The following is a 17,299-nucleotide window of genomic DNA, read 5'->3' as shown; positions in this document are numbered from 1 at the left end:
TTTTTTTAAACGTGTGCCTGAACTATCCAGCACAGTTTGCATACGTGCTGATGCTGCTGCTCCCATGTTGTATTCAACGGGATCATATTGATCCCCAAATCACCCCTCAACCCCATTATATCCCCTAAGGCCCTATCCATTAGAAATCCACTGCATTACACCCCCGCCCCACCCGTCCCCCACCACCTTGTCCTGTACCCCAATCTCAAAATCTCAAATGTCAATGTAAGCTAATTCAAGGAGTGTGTGAAAACCAGAGTGGTTTGGAAAGAAACTCAAAGAACACTGTCTGAGCCCCTTTTTTGAGTTTGACTGTACATGTGTGGATGAGTTCTGTGTTCATGATGACTGTGTGTGTGCGTGTGTTTCACAAAAATGACAGAAAAAAAAAAGTTTGTCTTTGAATTTCATGTGTCAAAAAAAAAAGCGAGGCACTTTGAAGGAAAGACTTCTTGCTTCTGCTGTAGCTCTGTTATTGTGAGTACCTGTATCATTTGTTTTTGTTGTCTTTTTTTTCTGGTAATGAAAAAAAAAAAAGCTAATCATAAAGAAAGTTAAAAACCAGGTTTTCCAGGAGGGATTTGCTTCCGGTTCCCCTAACCACACCTTATCTGTCTTCCGCTTATCTCAGCTGCCTGGTCATCCTAACACACTTTCGAAGCTTTGGATTGTGAATTTACCAGTAAATGAATACCTCTTCTGTTGTTCTCAATAAAACATATAAGTGCTCTTTGGTGAGCAGAGACTCTTTCCGGGCTGTTCCCATTGCTCGGGAAGCCGGTGGGCTCACACATGGCCGACTGTGGTCGAGTAGCTGTTGAATGCATAAGGTTTTAGCTGTGCTTATTTTCCTGCTGGGGAAGTCTAACCAGTGCAAAAGCAGCTTTTTTTTTTTTTTTTTTTTTATAATTTTGAACAGAGGTGAGAAACCTCTGCTGTTTTGTTTTTTGTTTACTAAAACCATTAACTTACTGCATTCTTCTGAGGGTGGATTGAGAGATTCAGACAGATGAATGAGTGATGAGGAGGAGGGGCGATGTTGATAAAGGAATGGTACATTTGGAAGTGTTTTGAGAGGAAGTTGAGCTTTTTTTTCAAACTTCTGACTGACGTCAGTTACTGACACTTTTTTTATATGAAAAGAAATAAACTATGAAATTAAATTGTGTATCATTTGTAGTTTTCTCCTAAACAAATCGGATTTCACTGCTTCATCAAAGACATTAGACGTGAAGAGGTCTACGCAATTCAGGATTCAAACAGCACAATCAGTGTCAATATCAGCTCACTTCCACTGTGCGGGGAGTATAGGAAATGAAATAGCTCATGGTAAGATGACTCATGGGGTTAATTCTATCAGCTTATGTTCAAAGTACACTCAAGTCTTTGTTAATAAAGCTGACTCATCAACAGTGAGCTGAACTCCGTTTGTAATCGGTACAATCCAGGGACTTTCATGTGAATGTCATTTTACTGTACAAGCTGGGGAACTGTATGACTCCCTAGGAACCCGGTAATGGTCCCTGTTCTTGTGGTGCGGTCGAGGACAAAGTTTCTCTTTGCTCCTGACCAACATAAGACCAAGAAAAGTGGGAATTCCATGTAGCAAACCTTACCTCTCTTTCCTGTTTACCTCTAGTCCCACCTAACTGGGAAAGATCCTTCACTCTCCCATTGAGGCTGTCTGAAGTTCAGGTTGTTTCCCATCAAGGCCTGTCTGTCAATTCACAAATACCAGGACAAATTCAGTATTGTGCCCACTGACTAAACTGCCTTCACATTTCGGTGGCTTTCCCAGACAATATATGGAATAAAAAACATTGAGCAGCCTTGATATCAGTCAGCCAACTGTCTTTCATATCAACCTGACAAATTTAATGTAGAGAACAATGTTTGTTAGTAGCTCTGGCTTATGAATGGTGTAGTGTTCTATTTGTTTTTTATTTTTAAACACCGGCTTGTGTTGTGGTTGTTTTAAGGTTGCTATAGTGTGAAAACGGAGATTTTTGCATTAAGTGCCGTTTCTGATTTGTTTTGATGTAATAACGATGTGATTTTGGAATACTGTACTTTAGGCTATCTGGTGTAACTGGCAAGCACTGCCTGGCCCCATATCAGTGTAATAATAAAGGCTTTGAGAAGCAAACATGTTTTTCCACTTTCTTGTGCTTTATTATGTACAAGTTACAATGTCACACAATCCACAGAAAATAAAAATGTACTTATGTGGTAAATTCCTAGTCAGTTATCCATCAGGACGACATTATCATAAAAGAACCTTTACAACACAGTGAGCTACTAAACTGTTCAAGTCTGTTAATGTGCAAAGAGCTTGAATTAAATTACCCATGTACATATGAAGATACCCAGAAAAGCAAGGCTTCTGCTTTATGAAAATAGAAGTGCAAAAAGGCTACACATTTTTAAAATTTTCTTGAGATTGAAAAGGCTAAGAAAATAAATAAATGAAGACCTTGTGTATAAAGTATACAGAATTGATAAAAACAATCTGGTAATTTTAACATCCACACACATTTAAACCGATTCACCCTGCTACTTTATCTTTATCATAATAGCCACCCAAACTCTGTGGTTTTCAATATGACACGCTGACACTCTGTTGGCCTAAAAGGTTTGTTGTTTCATTAAACAATGACATTAACAGTCAGCTTGAAGCATATGGATGGACAGTGGGAAAGTGAATTGTGGTTTGAGACATTTCCAAAGGTGTTTTTAATTTTTTCTGCCTTGAAAACCAGCGATGGATTTGACTGTAACTGACAAGACTTAATGTTACAAGCTACAAACCTTCACAGCCACCTTTAAAACCCACTGGAAGTAAGTTTATAATAGTTAGAATGTGTATTGAAAAGTTTAAAACAGTACTAAGATTTCTATGACAACATGCAACTCAAACTTTGTCAGGCTGTTAGGTCCAGAGGCCGGAGCGTCTTTATCAGTTTTTGAGCTACAGGTATGAACTCTAACTCCCAGCATGCCCTGTGGAAATCTCTCATATCTTCATTTTCTATCCACTTCAGAGCCTCCTGTTCATCTAGGGAACATGTTGAAAAGAGTAGACAGAGGATGAGAGAACCTAGTTAGGGGTTTCAGGTTTATTTTAAAAAACTTTTGATGTGATCATGGAGGTATTATGTATGTAAGTATGAAAATGTGTGTCCCTCCTTTCCCCCTAAGGGCTGCTGATATGAACAAGAGCATGTTCTCTCCAGCATGTCTCCCTCCCTTGTTATGTAAGGATTTGTAATAACACTGTGAACCAACCTAAGAATGTGGTGAGGATCTCCAGCAGTGACTCTCTCTCCCGTGTGTCCAGCAGCTTCTCTGAGCCACAGACGATCATGTTCCACAACGCCTGACAAACCTGGCCCGCCAGCTGCCAATCACGTGGTACGAAGTCTCTCAGACAGTCCACAAGCCTGGTACACATATACACACACACATATACACACACACACACACACACACATCGTGACTTGAGGGAGAGGAATTCACATGACCGGCAGGTTTTGTGGGCATGAGCTCCACTTCATTGGACCACAATCTGAAACAGGACTCGTGTGTGTGTGTGTGTGTGTGTGTGTGTGTGTGTGTGTGTGTGTGTGTGTGTGTGTGTGTGTGTGTGTGTGTAAAGGGGAAGTAAGAACTCAAATGTTCAAACAATGCACAAGAAGCTTGCACTAGAATATCATTTCACAGAATTTGTTTCACTTTAAGATGCCATGTGTTAAAAATGTACAAATCTAAATTGACAAATCAGAAATTATAACTTGATTTGTAGTTACACTTACTTGTATAGCTACTCTAAATAAATAACCTTAAGTTTGAAATGATTAGTAGCACCTTGTTCATGTCAGTGGAGTTGTTTTGCTTATGTTTGTCAAAATGAAACCTTTAGACAGAGCCAGGTTAGCTGTTTCCTCTGGTCTCCAGTCTTCTAGCTGGGATGAAATAAGCTAAACCAATCGGTTGTATCGGTTATGTGTTGATTTTTTTTTCATATGTTGCTGGTTATGAGCCCCAAGATGCTCTTCACTATATTGTCTTATTTAAGTCTTCATCAAATTTTGGTTTCATTTAATCTATCCAAGCACAGTAGATCTGCTTTTTTCATCAGCTTTACCATATTTAGTGAAAAGTCTGAACTGCCGGTCAAATAAAATATGAATATGAACATATACTGTATACACATTCACACATATACTGTAATCTCTAAGTCATTAGTTCTTACTTGGCAGCAGCCCCCTCCACCGAGAGACTGTCCCTGTTGGCAGGGTCCAGAGCCAGGTTGGTGAGGACCCCGCAGGCTGAAAAACACATCTCAGTGCTTTTTGAGTCGAGCAGCGTCACTACAAACCGGTGCACTGAGGGAGAGGGAGAGGAGAAAGATGATGATGTGTGGGAGTGCACGAAGACAAAGCAGGTCAAAGATAAGACGGCTGCTATCACCAGATTCAGCAGGCATGTTTATGCTGACTGTAGCTGGCCTTCCAGATATAAGTCCAGCCTAAACATGACACAACAGAATGCAGAGATGCTTACTGTACTTGCCCTTCTGTGTCAAGGTACTAAGTATTCTGTAAGGTTCTGTGATAGGAAGATTTGATTTATGCATATTTACACAAGCCTTTTTATTTATTTAGTTTTGCGTATTGGCTTTAAAGACAATCATTTGCTAACTTTGGCTAACTATTCTGCAAAAGTCAATGAATACTGTGAGGAATAAACAAAATAGGAAATATGTATAATCTCATGTTGGAGTGTTTAGTGCATATCTGTTGATGTTTTGTCCATTACGTACCTTTGTTTTGCATAATAAAGTCCCTCACATCCTTGAACTGTGACAAATTTCCATATACACGGGTGGCTTCAAGCATGGCGTCCCTACTTGGGCTGAGCACCAACTTCAACATCACTGAAGTAAAAATTAAAGAGTGAGCCAAGAAATAAGCGTAGAGTAAATGAGGAAGGGAAATTCAGCAAAAGCAGGACAATATGGGGAAAAACTCAGCAAAATACACAAATAGTTCCACTCTCTTTGTTTGTATTATTTTTCGACATTAAGATCTGTCAGTCTTTCAGTCTTACACTTTGCAATGGTGAGTCGACTGCGTCTGAGTACAGAGCTCTCCTCCTGGTAAAAAGACAGGTTGTTGATGGTGGCAGCCACATTCACCAATAGTTCATCGCTTTCCTGCACGGACCTCAGCTCTGTCTCTCACACACACACACACACACACACACAAGGAGAAATAGAGTAACCTTGAATTAACATAATTTCTATTACAGATCTTGTAGATGTTTCGGATTTTTTTTAATAAAATGCAACCAACCAACAGAGGGAACATCCACATTGCGCTGTTACCAGGAACAGGCCTTCATGCTCCTGACATGTTATTGTCCGCTAGTCTCAACCTAATGTAAGAAATTATAATTGCAAATTTTCATTGCCTTGTAAAAAAAAATGCATTCACCAACAACTCAAAACTAACAGATCTATCCCTTTTAATGACTTACCAAAGTATATTCAGGTGAAAGCTTTGTTGCCTTTTATGTTGAGAATATAAAGTAAAGGTAGATTTTTAATCAATAAAGCAATTGCAACATGGATTGTGTAAACTGGGTGGCACCCAGCATGAAGCTGTTGATTTATTAAATTTCCAAGTGCAATGCAAATGTGAATATATTACTAGTTAAGTAGTAATTTACGGATAAATAGAACGATTAAAGAACAATTTAAATATGATAAATAAATGCAGAAATACAGTACACACTCTTTTTGCATATTACAGCTCGGTCACACTAATGTGACACTGTGACATTATCATAAAAGTAGCTGCTGTCTGTGGTTTCAGCTTGATATAGTCGGTTTGATCATTAGCTGGCACAAAAAGGTCAATGTGACCCAATGCAACCAGCCATGACACCGCGAGTGGCTTGGAAACAGAGTCTGCTCCTGATATAGCAGCAGATGCCGTGTGCTCGGTCATAAATCGCGGATATTGCGGTTGGTGTCAACTGGCGGCGGTGTCACACTGAATTGTGTTTCTGTTTCTGACTGGAAATGCTGCTTTGTTGTGCCTCTCCTCAAATTTATGCAATGTAAAGCAGCACTCTTTCATCACCTACTTAGATTTGTTTTCTGTTTCCAGCTGTCACACCAACTCCCCATATTCTCCTTCATTTGCTCATTTTATGATTCTGTCTGCAGTTACTTAATTTACTTACCATGTAACTCTCTGGCATCAATCACACACCCCTTTGTATTTAGAAATCTGACATGTTTTCACTAATTCGACCTTTGCTGTGTTTATTTCTCTTTTCATTATTTAATTTCAAGTGTGTAGGAGGCAGGCAGCAGAGAAATCGAGAGTTTCACACCCATCTGTGCATCAGTTCAACCGGTCCTGAAACCATCTAACCACTAGGGAGAATTTCACATACACAAACCAAGTGGGCTGTGAGACGTGACAGAACATCCTGCTCATGCAGTGAAGCGCTTTGCTCTGTCAGACTTAAAAAAAAACAGGTAAACCAAAAGAGGATGTGCTGCGTATTGAACAGAAAGTACAGAAAGGAAAGCGAGCGAGGAATGAACAGACAAACAAGGAGTGTTTTCGACCAAAGTCATGTCTTGTTCCCAGCACAAGGGAAGTGGTTGGGGTTCTTAGCAGATATTGTACTTACAATGTACAAAACAGCTATTTTTAAACTTACCAGAACTCTAGATTTTTAAACAATGCTCCTTTTGTATGATGGAGATACAACGTGGGCGAAAAGGACAAATCTAGAAACGCTATTGTGAATCTTCTACTGACTGTATTGTATAGATGTTTTAACTTAAGTGATTTTGTTCAAAACAGAGTGAGTTCCTTCTGCTCACCAATTGTCTCCATCAGCAGCTGAATGCAGATTGTGTTGTCTGCCAAAGCTGGACCTACAGCCGGGTGGATGCACATATTCGCCAGCACCCTGACCAGCTTCACCAGCACGTCCTCATCCACCTGCACACTCCTCGGAGGGGCCTGAGGCTCGCTGGGGAAAAGCAGGCCTTTCTGTGGGGGTGTGTGTGGTGAGTTGTCTCTGCACTGGTAGGTGTCGTACAGCTGCAGGAGTGTGTCCATGCAGGCCTTGCACTGAAAGAGCTGCTGCCGAGCCTCTTCGCTTTTGGCTGTGAGGTTCCCGAGGGTGAAAAGAAGGCGCACGACAAGGTCCTGTGGGAGAGCGGAGGAGAGCACTGTAGTAATCAATCTGCATGTTTTATTCTATTGCAAATGTGTCTGAAAGACAAGAATGTGTTGGAAAAAGGTACTTAATGGCTTCAAACATGAACTGATCCACTTTTTCTCTTATAAATGCAGTATGCAGACAGTATAGGACATGCATTTTCAGCATGTTTGTTGTAGTTTCTTTGTTCATATTTATCACATGAATGTATGTTTCAGGAAGAAACTATCTATTAATCTGTTTTCTTAAATTAATGAATATATTAGTATATCTGTAAGACGTCAGAAAATAGCAAATAATGCCCAGTACAATTTCCCGCAGTTGAAGACAAATGACTTGTTTTGTCTGATCAACAGACCAAAATTCAAAGATAGTCAATCTACAATGATACAGCATGTGTTTAGCATGTTTTGCTTAATGATTATATAGTATGGGAATTGTTGGGTTCCTGTAAATAACGTCACAGAGTACGGTCTAGACCTGCTCTTTTATGAAAAGCGCAATGAGATAACTGTTTGACGCTTTATAAAAAAAATGAATTGAAAATTGAATTGAATAGTATATTTGTAGTATATTTGACTGAAAAATATATATCTCCCCAAAGAAAAACATATTGTTTGTGACGAGAAAATTAAAAACAGTCAACATCAGATCCTATGACATTTTATTTACAGTTTGAAGATCAAGAGCTACTTCACCTGCAACACAGTCAGTTAGCCTGTCCTGTCAAGTAGAATGTTGTTGGTGTCATTCATTTCCCCTGGAGAGATCATAACTGAGACACGTTTGAGTGTAACTACGGCCTATTTTTTTAACGAGTTATCACACTCTTACAGAGAAAAAAGGTGAGAAATGACACCCAGCGCGTCACCCTTGTATCCCGACTCTACTTACTAAGTACCATGTGCTAAGAACACACTATTTTCTCGTAGAAACGTGCAGTGGCATTGGTATGGACAGGACGGGCCGTCCTAGCACTAGGAGCTCATTACATGTTTTACTGTCCAGTGTGTGTCTCTTTGTCTTTGTAGGTGTGGGTGTCTTTATCCCCAGTGAGATTTAGAACACATGTCAGTCATGTCTGATTGCCAAAGTACCACCCTTTTCTTTTCCTCCTAATCCTCTTGTCTATCACTCCCTTTCACTTCTGTATCACCTCTACTGTAGTATCTACTCAAGCTCGCCTCATTAATTCTTTTTCCTTTTCCTCCTCCCTCCTTCCCTCCCTACCTCTGCCCCTTTCCTTGATTCACTTAGCCCCTCCTGGGATGATTAAATGTCCAAACACACATGGGAAAGAGAGACGAACGCTATGTACAGATGGACACAATGTCCCGCAAATGTGCTTAGACTTGAGTTACATAAACAACTTGCTATGAGGGTAAACATGCTGCAAGGATTACATCATGAACACTTGAAAAGCTTGTCTTCCCTTCTTTCTAATACACACAGACTCAAGTGCGTGCTCACGTACACACACACACACACACACACACACACACACACACACACACACACACACACACACACACACACACACACACACACACACACAAGACTTGTGGACTCACCTGTTTTTGGTGATGTTTGCTCAGCAGTTCTAAAAATAGTTGGTAGCAGTCAGGGGTCTGGGCCAGAGCGAGGCGGCACTCCGAGTAAGAGGAGAGTTTACTGAGGGAGAGAGAGGACAACAAATACCAGTGACACCAACAAGTCCACTTACTGACTGCTCTGCTATGCTGACTAAATATGGAGATATTAAATCACACTACTAATGAATAAGCAGCTCGGGCTGCGATCTACCTTTTCATGCTTTCATTCATCTTGGGATGTATTGGAAAAACACTAAATGTTTTATTTTGTGCTGATGAGAGACCTGGAGCAAAAAACTGAAGACAGGGCCTTAGAGCACCCTTCGAGTCATTGCACTCTGTTTGGTGGAGGTATTGCGATCAGATGTTATTGAGCCTGTAGTACGTGGCCTGCTGTCAGAGTAGGCTCGCCAAGAACATTCCAGACTCCGGTGACTTTGGTGCCCCAAGCCCTGTGTCTGGTTTTACATTGAATCTTTCTTCCATGTAGGCCTTCACATTTGAACTCATTTGTGCATTCAAAACTTTGTACTGATAAGGCTAAGAACTACTCAATACAGCAACTGATAAAACAGAAATTGCTGTGTCACGACCTTGAATATTCCTTTGGAAGGAAGAAATTATTCTTATGGAGGTGCGTGTGTGATACCTATATATTCTGGAAATGTTGGTGCAGATGTCCAGGTCTTTGCAGTGATGACGAAGTACCAGACAGAGTTCTGACAGCATAGAGAAGGAGATGAAGAGTGGGCGGGAATCTGGGTGATCTGCGAGGTTCCTCAAAGTCGCTGTCAGCTAGAGGGCCCAGAGGTCAGACAGAGAGAAAGAGAGATTGTTCAGCAAGAAAAAAAACATAAAAACTATTCCTACTGTATCTTCAGTCAGGAACACTCTCATCATAGATTTAACCATTTATAGCAACAATTGGAAATACAGTTATGCTTGGCGCTGATGGCTCCGCTCTTCATAATGCTCCCTGGACCAGCCAAGCAGCATGCTACGCTGAAACAGGGAGCACCATGCAGAAACCCCCCTGGGACAGACACTGAAAACCATTTTGAACTTTGAGTATTGTTAGGACTCTAAACTAGGAAGGAGGAGGATGGGGTGGTGGAGTGAAGCTGCGTCAGTGTAGCAGGGATCAGTGAGGAGGGAGTCACATTTAAAAGACTGCCTTGTTGTGAGAATTGCTGCGATTGGTGTGTGTCTGATAGAAATGACAATTCAATCAGCGGGCGTACGACTTCTGTGTCCAGCATGAACAAACGCTAAGCTTAATTAGGGATTTTATGTTTAGGCCAGTATTGTGTGTCAGTGCCATTACGGCTTGCACACATATGCTCATTACGGCTGACTGCTGGCCTGTACAGGACGCCATACAGCAGAGCAACCGGAAACTATTCTGAAAGGACATAAATCATTCTATCACAAGAAGGAAACAGTAATTTCCAACACATGGCAGCTATGAAAGTTCTGGAAAGTCATCGTCTACTGGTTTCCCTCTTCTAACAGCATAATGAGTTGTGTTGGAAGTCAAACGAAGCGGTGGCTCAAGATGTTTACTAGGGCCAACCTACGTGGTTAGCAGCAATCATTTTCAGAAGAGTGAAGCAGGGTATGTTTTAGACTGAGCAGAGAACATTATGCTCCGGGAGCAGCTTCTATTATGTCTGGTATATCAGCCAACAAACACATAGAAGAATATTTAACAATGTGTTCCTTTATTTTGACTTAGTATAACTTTTTAACTCACATAGCAAAACTGTTGAGAAATTATGTGTATTGTTTTGTAAGCAGGAGTGGATGCTTCAGGTTTCCACCTGAGTTATGATACAAAAAGCTATTTGTCTAAAATGATTGGTGTACATCAAACATATAATGATTTATTCAAAACATTTAAAAAAATTCAAGATGTTCTCCGCAGTGTTAAGTCTAACCTGCACAAGGATGTGCCCTGCTATAGTGAAGTTGGTGTCCTCTGCTGTGCAGAGCCTCTGAATGAGTTTCTGAGCCACACCAACACAGTTCTTGTCCAGCAGAAGTCTGAGGAGTGCACTGTTTCCTGAGAGAAATTTCCAAGTCCCAACACAGTACAGCAGAGCTTCCCCAGATGAAGATACATCCTCGTTGCTTAAAACACCCAGAACAGAGCCTAGACACAAGAAAAATTGAACGTTAGCATCCAAACTGTGTCAACTGAGTGGTTCAAGACAGATTAAAAATCACTCTAGGCCAGCAGAGAATATTATGCTCCTTGAGCAGTTCATACACCAGCCATAAAAATAAACATTTTTGTCCAACAGGGGGAAAATCTACATGAGGCAACAAACCCATAATGAAGAATATTTAACATTGTTTCCCCTTATATTGACATATTTACACACATATTGAAAAATGCTTGTGTTCTTTACTCACATATATTTTAGAATATAGGACTTGATACGGAATAGAAAATCTAGATCATTGTGACTTAGAATAGTGTTCACCTAGGATAGAGTTGTTCTGAAAGAGGATGTCGTTGCTTTCACTGCGGCTTATTTGGAAGATGAGCTTACAGATGTTAAGCAGGTTGTTTCCACTGACACACAGCTGGAGAGAAAAATGCAAAAAACTTTTGTATTACTGTCAAATGCCCAGGTGCCCTGGATGCCCTTGTCATAATAACTTAGTGGCGGACATGCTGATATTCACACACCCGCACAGACACACACACAACTCACAGCGAGGCAGAGCTTGGCAATGTGCAGGTTAAGCTGGGCAGAGTTGAGGTCGATGAGGCGGAACAGTGTTCGAAGTATCCCTGACCTCCTCTTACAGCGTCGGCCGAGCATGTCTGCTTCTGCTAAGGTGCCATGGAGACCGTCACACAAATCACACAGACTGTCCAGTGAGCCCTCAGAGCTGCCTGGCATCACAGGAAAACAGATATTGCAAAGGAGAGTATGTCAAATTCTGGGGCAGCATGTCAAATAATCACAGGGAAAGCAAACATCCCAAAATAAAAACACCCACTTGTGTGTGTTGGCAAATGTGTATCCATATAATTACGGATAAGTTATGTTGTGTATGTGCAATATGCCTGAGCTCTACTGCATGGTGTACATTTATTATTTGCATGAAGAACTTGAGGTAAAATCCTGAACATCAATAATGCATTGATGAGCTGTAAAATTACATTCCCTTTCCTTCTCTAAGAAGCAGCTTTGAGGTCAAATGCAGGAGAACAATTCTGCAACAGGCAGCTAAAAACTTGGCGCAGAGGAAGAGAAAGGGTGGAGTCTTTCCTTGTTTTTGAGGTAAAATAAATGTTTTCCCTGCATAAATAAAATAGTTTGGCCATTTCTAAAAAAGGTTGGCTGCAGTCTCACACTCCACAATCCACACACACATCAATGTCCCACTGACTCTGAAAGGTGTTTTATGCATGAGCCAGAAGGCACTTGGTACAATAAATATTTAATATTTATCTTTCAAATGAATTTTCCATTAAATTTAGTGTTAAAATATTTACAGCCATAGAATTCACTTCATGGCTGCCAGACTGCAGTTTCAGGGTAAGAAAATTGCGTTGATGCAAAATATAACACTATTTTGTTTGCTTTTATTCAGTGGTGGAAATGACATGCATTTTCATTTTGCAAGACTTACTCGATGACTATCTGCTAAAAACCTGCTGGTTGAAAATTAAATGTAGTAAGGAAATAAGGCATTAGTGAGACAAAAAAAGACCAGAATCACTGCACCACTGTTACATTTTAGCCTAGCTTTAGAGACATTCTTCAACCCAAAAGAAAACATATTATTGAAAAGTGATATTGTGAGTGAATTTGGTGACAGAAACTACATTCTTATAGTTGAAGGAATTAATCTGATTAAGACTACTAAATGTCCCATGTGTGCACTTGTTAGTATTTCCTTATTGCATTTCCCACACTACCTGCAGCCATGCTCTCTAGTTGTTGGAGAAGAGGAGCAATCATATTATTCCACACCAATGACTCTGCATCCTCCTCTGTGCTCTTGGTGTCTCCATTCCCAAGCTCTGAAATGTGAGGACAGACTTGCAGTTAGCCACATCCAAACACAGACAGTGAACATCAGCAGCAAGCATGGTTCACAAGTTCACTGTCTTAAAATAAGACAGTAGGAAGTTTAATGTGTGAAGATGAAAGGTCACCATCCACAGTTACACATCCTCTAATATCTGTTTCTGTGTTGAAATAGACTTTGTGCGTGCATTTGAATGTGTGCATTGGTAATGGAAACACGTGTGCATGCATGTTTTTGCATGCAAATGTCTGCAGTCTCTCCCACACCATGCACCCTTTTTGCTGAACATTTGCATACCCACTTGCTTGGTGTGATGCAGGAAACGGTGGTTTCCTAAACCAACAGATCTCTCAGCTATTGGCTGGCTGCCTATCATTAGGCCCTTAGCAACAACACCCCATTTAAAGTTTGACTCTTAAACAGGGGTGTGTCTTTGTTGCTAGTGAAACAACATATCTGGTCTCAAGTCGTATCATATTTATAATATATTTAGGCATACTTGGGTTGATTTTGAAAGATGTTTGGCTTTAGACATCAAATGTGTTACCTTTAAAGTAAAATCAGTGAAAGGTTGAGTAGTATGTTAGGAAAGGTTGTCATTACATTGCTATTTGTCAGGCTGTACAAAATGTACAATCCATGTCAAACATGTTAAAAATAAAATAAAAAGATTAAAAAAAAGGTTTATTTAGTATATCTCGACAAACCTGTTTTCCATCCTGCTCTGCCCTCTGTGAGTCTAACGCCTGAGTCAACACCAGGCTGCATTATTCGACTGTTGGCACACACAGAAATACAAAGAGTCTAGTTACATCAGATTTTGGAGATGAGACATATGTGCTGACTTGTTTAGTTTACTTTAATTTACAATTGAAGTTTTGGCTCATTTAGACATCAAACTAAGAAAAAAGGGTTACTATTGTCAAAGAGTACATCTCCATTAAAGTTGCTGACTCTATATTTCATCAACTTGGCTAAAGATGCATTTTCCTCAAGTTCCACTAGGTGTCCTTGTTGCAGCAGAGGTAGAGACTTGTGTGCAAGTGCTGACATCTGAGTGTGTCTATGTACATTTGCACACATACAGTACATATACATGAATGTGTCTGTTTATCTGTTTGTGTGTTACTGCTTGTAAGTTTGTGAGTGCGTGAGAATCTTTTGTGCCTGTGCATTAGAGTGTGCCGTTGTGCATCGCAAACTGCAATCCCCAACAGACAGGAACTAAGATCTTAGTTTTGTGGGCAGTCTGGTTAAAGCTGTTCATGCTTTGTCACTGTGAGCTGTCTCCACAGACTTACCGCCTCTGTGCAGTAACCGTAAAGTGATCCCAAAAACACACCCCTCTTGTCATGCTATGTTATGTGTTGTGGCTTGCCCTCTGCATGTCACCATCAAGACTGCACTACTCCACTCACACACAAAGAGAATGACTCAATGCTACAATAAATTCTGAAGGTAGTGTGTCTTATCACTAATTGGTATGTGACCAACTGAGAAAATAACTTAATAAATATAAAGACAAGCAGCATGGTGAGTCATCCAAATCACTGCCACAACTGCAAGATTTACATAATAAATCCCACACAAAAGAGTGATTCACTTTTCAGAAAAACAACATAATATAGAAAGGTGTAATCATTCCTATCAAAGACAGATAATTATGTTATCAGGAATTTGAAAGTTCTGCAGCGACATTAGTAGTAAAGGCTGACTCTCAGCTTGTTGACATTTTACACTCAAGTGAGACTTATTTCACGGTGTTGCTGACAGGTATGAGACAGAAAATATATTTAGCTATTGTAAATATGTCTCTTTTTCATTCCATTGGAGCATTTTCAAATGATATTGCTTGATAACACTGGCATTAATATACAGTATACAGGTGTGACTAAAGAGTGCACTTGTGGCCAGGTTAGCTCAGTTGGTAGAGCTGGCGCCAATATATAGAGGTTTACTCCTCAACAGCTAAGGGGTTTGACCCCTTTCATGATTTCATCTGTCCTGTGAAAATGAAGGCCTAAAAAGGTCCAAAACAAATATTTTAAAATAAAAAAAACAAGTGCTCTTTCACTTTGATGGAGATGAAGACACAGGGCGTACGAAGCAGAGAGTGATGGCCGAGGCATGTTGCAGTGAATGTAAGAGGGGGGGCTTTTGGCTCTGTAGGATAGGATTAAGAGCCTGATAATAAGGCCTCTTTGTGTGATACTGCATTCTCTGAGACATGACCTCATCCCTGTCTTAGGCCTGGCCAGTGCACTGCAGTCACAACACACGCTGCTGCCAGCCTTGCCCAGATGGGCACCCAAATCTAATAGAGAGCCATTTGGAGCTACAAAGCTCTGGCTTATTGGAGAAAAAGAACCTAGTGGATGTCCGATCTCCCCAATCTTTATATCTCATCCAACTCATCATATTAATATGTCACGCTGTGTCTATTTCCACTTGCAGGGAGTGTACTCCTGGCTTGACTATCTCTGTGATTTTTACTTTGTTTGTCTCTGTCCAATGCAACTTTTAATGTAGTTCATTGCAACACTAAAGGACATAGCTTTAAAAACTCTGACCTAACATCAATCAAGAAGTCTTTAATCCTATCCACTTGAATCTTAGATCAATCACAGTCTCATCTCTTGGGACTTCTCTTTGTCAGCAACAAGTTACACAAACATTGCACACTAACTTGGCTTTTAAGGCAGTTGTGCTGCGGGCGATAGCCCAGATTTCCTGTAAAAGTGTTTTATGGTCAGTCCCCACTCGACAGCCCCAGTTGCCCCACCCAATCCATAGGCGGATGGATTATAAAGACAGCCCCCAACCTCATGCTCAGAATTATGCCCCTCGTGCTGACACACAGCTGATGAGGTCGGCAGAAAAAAAGCAGAGCTTTTAGCCTTTCTGCAGTGTTAAGTTGTAAAACCTGACACATGATAGTAAAGACAGATATAAGCAGTTCCATTGGGAATGAAGCTGTATTTCACTGTGACCAAGAAATAGTGTACAGTAAAGTATATGAGGGTTTAAATTAGGGTGGAGTGACTTAAGTTGAAAAATGTGTTCTATCTATTAGTTAGTGAAACCACTGCTGGGCATAACTGACTGCATATTGTATGTTCAGCTGTCAGTGATAGTAGCTAAATGAAAATAGCTGTAAACACTCCTAATGGAGCAGGAGGGGGGGGGGGGCGGGGAAGACAACAGAGAAGGACAGATTTTGCAAGTCAAACAGAGGACTAAAAAGCGTACCTTTCACTGGCTGTTCTGCATTGGCCAGTTTTAAGGGGACCACTGCGAACCTCAGTGTGGTCAGTGCTGGGGAGTCGTTTAGCTGACGGCTGCTTTTGTCCCAGGCCTGGATTTAAGTGCTCTTTCACTAAACACGTACAAAGGATGTGGCAAAAAGTTAGTTACAGGTTGCTGCTTCACTAGCAAGTATGTGCACATGTATTCAGGCCAAAGATTTCCAAATTCAATTATTGCTTTTGAACATCATATTTTTTAATGCTGAGAGAGATAAAAGCAAGAGCAAGAGAGAGAGAAGACTCATTTCCCACTCAAAACAGCAGCAGTAAATCACGTTTCCCCCCAGCCCACAGAGAATGTAAATCAGGTATAATGTCAGCATGTGAATGGCTCCATTCATTTCCATTTAAGAAAACTGCTCTTGCACTAGTGCCGGCACAGAAGATATACAGGGATCACGCAATGGGTGAAATAAATTGGGTGTTTTCTTTTTGAATTTTTTACCTGTAACAAATGCACCATTGTATACCTTATCTTATTAGGATTTTATTGTAAGCACAACATTGATGATTGCCTGATAATAATTACTTTACTTTTATCTATTGTCTTTTCTCACTTGATCCTGTTGCAATAGTATTTTTCCTTCCTTACCATCTATGTGTCCCTCTACAGGAGACAACACGGTGAGAGATCCAGACCGGACGAGACGTGCCCGCCCTCCTGGCAGCCCCCTCTTAACTTCCAGTGGGACAGTGGGGGGTTTGGGTAAGGCCTTGAATGGATCCTCATCATCACAGAGGACTGGAAACTTTGGCTTCTGGTACCAGAAAAAACATATTGGTGGAATATGATGGTGTGAACAATAAGCTAGAACTTGAATCAACTAATGAAATTACTTATTTCCCCTAAGAGATCCTATTATTATGGCCACTCATTTCCATTTCTTTAATTCATAAATTAACATTATAATCCCGTTCATTAAAACCAGACAAGCTTTCATGTTGGCGTACAGGACGTGTCCTCCTTCTCCTATTTGTTTTAGTTTTCATGGTAATACTTGTAATATTCAGGGCCAGCAGTTGTCAAAATCAGAAAATTATATTTTTTTAATATAATAATACATATATTAATTTCTAAAATTTACATAAATATATATATATATA

At 40.4% G+C, this 17,299-nt stretch overlaps 1 protein-coding gene and 1 long non-coding RNA gene across 2 annotated transcripts in view; both read right to left on the bottom strand.

Moving 5' to 3' along the window:
• Positions 1–903: 903 nt before the first annotated feature.
• Positions 904–1,960, bottom strand: LOC117961606. The gene is made up of 2 exons (XR_004660445.1): positions 1,612–1,960; positions 904–1,557 (listed from the first exon to the last, which is right to left on the bottom strand). It is a non-coding gene; the product is annotated as an uncharacterized LOC117961606 (long non-coding RNA).
• Positions 1,961–2,826: 866 nt separating this feature from the next.
• armc2 (armadillo repeat containing 2) overlaps positions 2,827–17,299 on the bottom strand; it is a 19,674-nt gene continuing 5,201 nt past the window's right edge. The window contains exons 4-18 of the mRNA XM_034900395.1: positions 16,788–16,953; positions 16,140–16,266; positions 13,598–13,665; positions 12,778–12,882; positions 11,561–11,745; positions 11,327–11,429; positions 10,778–10,992; positions 9,490–9,635; positions 8,820–8,919; positions 6,905–7,235; positions 5,110–5,232; positions 4,823–4,936; positions 4,253–4,385; positions 3,286–3,440; positions 2,827–3,055 (exon numbers count right to left, since the gene is read on the bottom strand). Coding sequence (XP_034756286.1) covers positions 2,922–3,055; positions 3,286–3,440; positions 4,253–4,385; positions 4,823–4,936; positions 5,110–5,232; positions 6,905–7,235; positions 8,820–8,919; positions 9,490–9,635; positions 10,778–10,992; positions 11,327–11,429; positions 11,561–11,745; positions 12,778–12,882; positions 13,598–13,665; positions 16,140–16,266; positions 16,788–16,953 — 2,205 coding nt within the window. The 3' untranslated portion in view covers positions 2,827–2,921. The remainder of the gene's footprint in view (positions 3,056–3,285; positions 3,441–4,252; positions 4,386–4,822; positions 4,937–5,109; positions 5,233–6,904; positions 7,236–8,819; positions 8,920–9,489; positions 9,636–10,777; positions 10,993–11,326; positions 11,430–11,560; positions 11,746–12,777; positions 12,883–13,597; positions 13,666–16,139; positions 16,267–16,787; positions 16,954–17,299) is intronic.

Source organism: Etheostoma cragini, chromosome 18, assembly GCF_013103735.1.
Source record: "Etheostoma cragini isolate CJK2018 chromosome 18, CSU_Ecrag_1.0, whole genome shotgun sequence".
NCBI classification, from domain to species: Eukaryota; Metazoa; Chordata; class Actinopteri; order Perciformes; family Percidae; genus Etheostoma; species Etheostoma cragini.
This window is presented reverse-complemented; position numbering and strand designations above follow the sequence as displayed.